The sequence below is a fragment of the Eurytemora carolleeae genome, unplaced genomic scaffold (genome assembly GCF_000591075.1).
Source record: "Eurytemora carolleeae unplaced genomic scaffold, Eaff_2.0 scaffold2624, whole genome shotgun sequence".
Lineage (NCBI taxonomy): Eukaryota > Metazoa > Arthropoda > Copepoda > Calanoida > Temoridae > Eurytemora > Eurytemora carolleeae.
The window spans coordinates 5,491-8,048 of NW_019398512.1; the positions used below are offsets into that span (position 1 = coordinate 5,491).

The 2,558-nt window shown below is 36.0% G+C and overlaps 1 protein-coding gene across 1 annotated transcript; it reads right to left on the reverse strand.

Moving 5' to 3' along the window:
* Nucleotides 1–673: 673 nt before the first annotated feature.
* On the reverse strand, nt 674–1,300 carry LOC111717460 (uncharacterized). The gene has a single exon (XM_023492960.1). The coding sequence runs from the start codon at nt 1,298–1,300 to the stop codon at nt 674–676; it is 627 nt and encodes a 208-aa protein (XP_023348728.1).
* Between the last annotated feature and the right edge of the window lie 1,258 nt (nt 1,301–2,558).

The following is a 2,558-nucleotide window of genomic DNA, read 5'->3' on the forward strand; positions in this document are numbered from 1 at the left end:
TTCATCGTTTCTGAAGCAAGAAATGTAAAGTTTAAATGTTTAAATGTAAATCATAATTTTACACTAAATTATATTTTTTTTCTAGTGTAGAATATCTCAACTCCATCCCCCCCCCCCGAAAAATTTCAGTAAATATCCCTGAATTAATTAAACAACTTGCCTTGTACCACAAATCAAATCCAAATTTAACTTTTATGTCTCGACACAAAAATAAGAAATCCCTTTGCACCAACTACTTTTTAAACTTTCAGTCAGTGGCGTAAATAAGGGGGGTTATTGGGGTTATTTACCCCCCCCCAGNCCCCCCCCCCCTTGAATGATTTTAAGTCAACATATTCTAAATGATTCTAAATTCTAAAGTAATAGTCAATGTCATTACAATTAGATGTTTTTTTAATAGAAAAAAAGGGTATGGGCACTGAAAAATACATTTTTACTTCTAAATAATGTCATTTCCATATTAGATTTATTTAAGATCTTAACATACTACATTGACGACAAGAACATTTTAGAAATTAGAAAATAGTATATTTTGGCGATCAGCTAAATAACTACAAGGTTCACGACTAACTGATATATATATTTTTATCTAAGATATGTGGTTAAAAGTTATCTATATATTCACATGGTTTTCATTATGATTACATGGCTAAAGAAACTCCCCCTAGTCTTCTCAGCTGCCGCGGAGAATTATCCAAGAAGGTGAATTCACAGCATGAACCGAATCCACAGTGTTAACCGAAGATCTGGGGGACAGACTGCTCCGGTAGATCTCGTCAGCACGTTGAGAGAGAACAGCGATGTCCACGGTATTATCATGCACTAAATGTGACCTGACATCAGATGGAAGTTGTCTGAGGAAAGCGTACCGAAGGAACAAACATTCTTGATGCTCTATAGGAAGAAGAGCCTGCATCCTGGACAATAACGCTGAGGGCAACATATCTCCAGACAAAGGAAGAGACATAATCGACTCACAACGAGCATAATCTGTCAAAGAATGTGTCTGTAACAGACGAGACTTGAGAACACTGTAAGGCTCGGCTGCAGGTGGGTTCCTGATGATGTCGACGACGTTATCGATCTCCTTCTGGGGTAAGGACGCCACAACATGATGGAACTTGGTGCTGCTGGCGGTGATGTTCTTGAGATGGAATTGCGACTCTGCATTAATGAACCAGGACTCACAACTGTCAGGCCAGAAAACAGGAAGCTTCAGAGCAACAGCGTAAAGATGGCTGGACTGGGTTGACTCCGCCTGGTTTACAGTGCCTGTGGCCAAGGTTGGATCTCCAGGCATGGTTTACAATGAGAAAATGCTAGTTCAGGATAGGGTAATAGTTAACCCCCTTTTAATCACCGTTTTGCAATTTCTGGCAAAACTGAGAAGAATAAGGGAGTTGATTAATAAATTAGGAGGAAAGGCACAATTTCCTTTTATTCAATGATTGCAATTACAGGCAAAACTGAGAACAATAAGGAAATTGTTTATATAAAGAATTATGCAACAAGGTGGGTTGCTTCACTTAGGACTTAGAAAATGTATTCAAACAGTCCGGGGTCACCAATTTGGCGATCAGCTAAATAACTACAAGGTTCACGACTAACTGATTATATATTTTTATCTAAGATACGTGGTTAAAAGTTATCTATATATTCACATGGTTTTCATTATGATTACGTGGCTAAAGAAACTCCCCCTAGTCTTCTCAGCTGCCGCGGAGAATTATCCAAGAAGGACGACTTTCATAACCGCCACAATATAAACAAAGATAATATTTTTTCAAAGTTTTGCAGACTAGCTTTTCTAGGAAAGAAACTATTTTTTATGTTACTTAAGATAAATTCAGCTTTTTTACAGATCTTTGTAGTTAATGTAAAATGAATGAATATAATGATGGATATAAAATAAGATGAAAGCTGAAAGATATGAAATGAAGCCTTTATTTGATGGAGTTTGTAAATGCCAGAAATGAGTGGAAAATGCAAATCAAACCCAACTAAAACCNAAATTTAGCCAAAATTAAACTTTTATGTCTCGGTGCATAAGGATTTCACATTTTTGATGTCAACTACTTTTAAAACTTTCTCCAATCAATGTTTAAAAATCCAGTAGGATCTAAGGCTGTATTTTATCCTGGCACTGGCATCTTGTAAACAACTACAGGGTGCTTCTGAAAAAAGTGTTTTTAAGCTTTTTTGCCTACTGTGTGTCGTCTCATAAAAAGTGGTTCAAGTAGATGAATTTTGCTCTAGGCCTAATATTCGAAAATGTGCGCGGTCTTTCTTCCAAAGATTTTCAAAAAAATGTAAAATTATTATATTTTACGTTTTATAAACAGAACTGACGTTTTGTTTGAATTTTTTTTAATCTGAGGAAAAGTGACCGAGTTCATTTTCAAAAGACCTATTTTTAAAGGTTACAATAAGATTTTAGAGTAAGACCCCCCCCCCCCCACATCCACATTTGTATATGTATATTTTAACCAGAGGTGCTATTTAGAACAATAAAACAATGTTTAGTAGGCGAAAATTCTTAAGCACTCTTTTCAGAGAAA

Coding starts and splice junctions, on each gene's coding strand:
- LOC111717460 (XM_023492960.1), bottom strand. CDS start 1,300: ATGCCTGGAGATCCAACCTTGGCCACAGGCACTGTAAACCAGGCGGAG.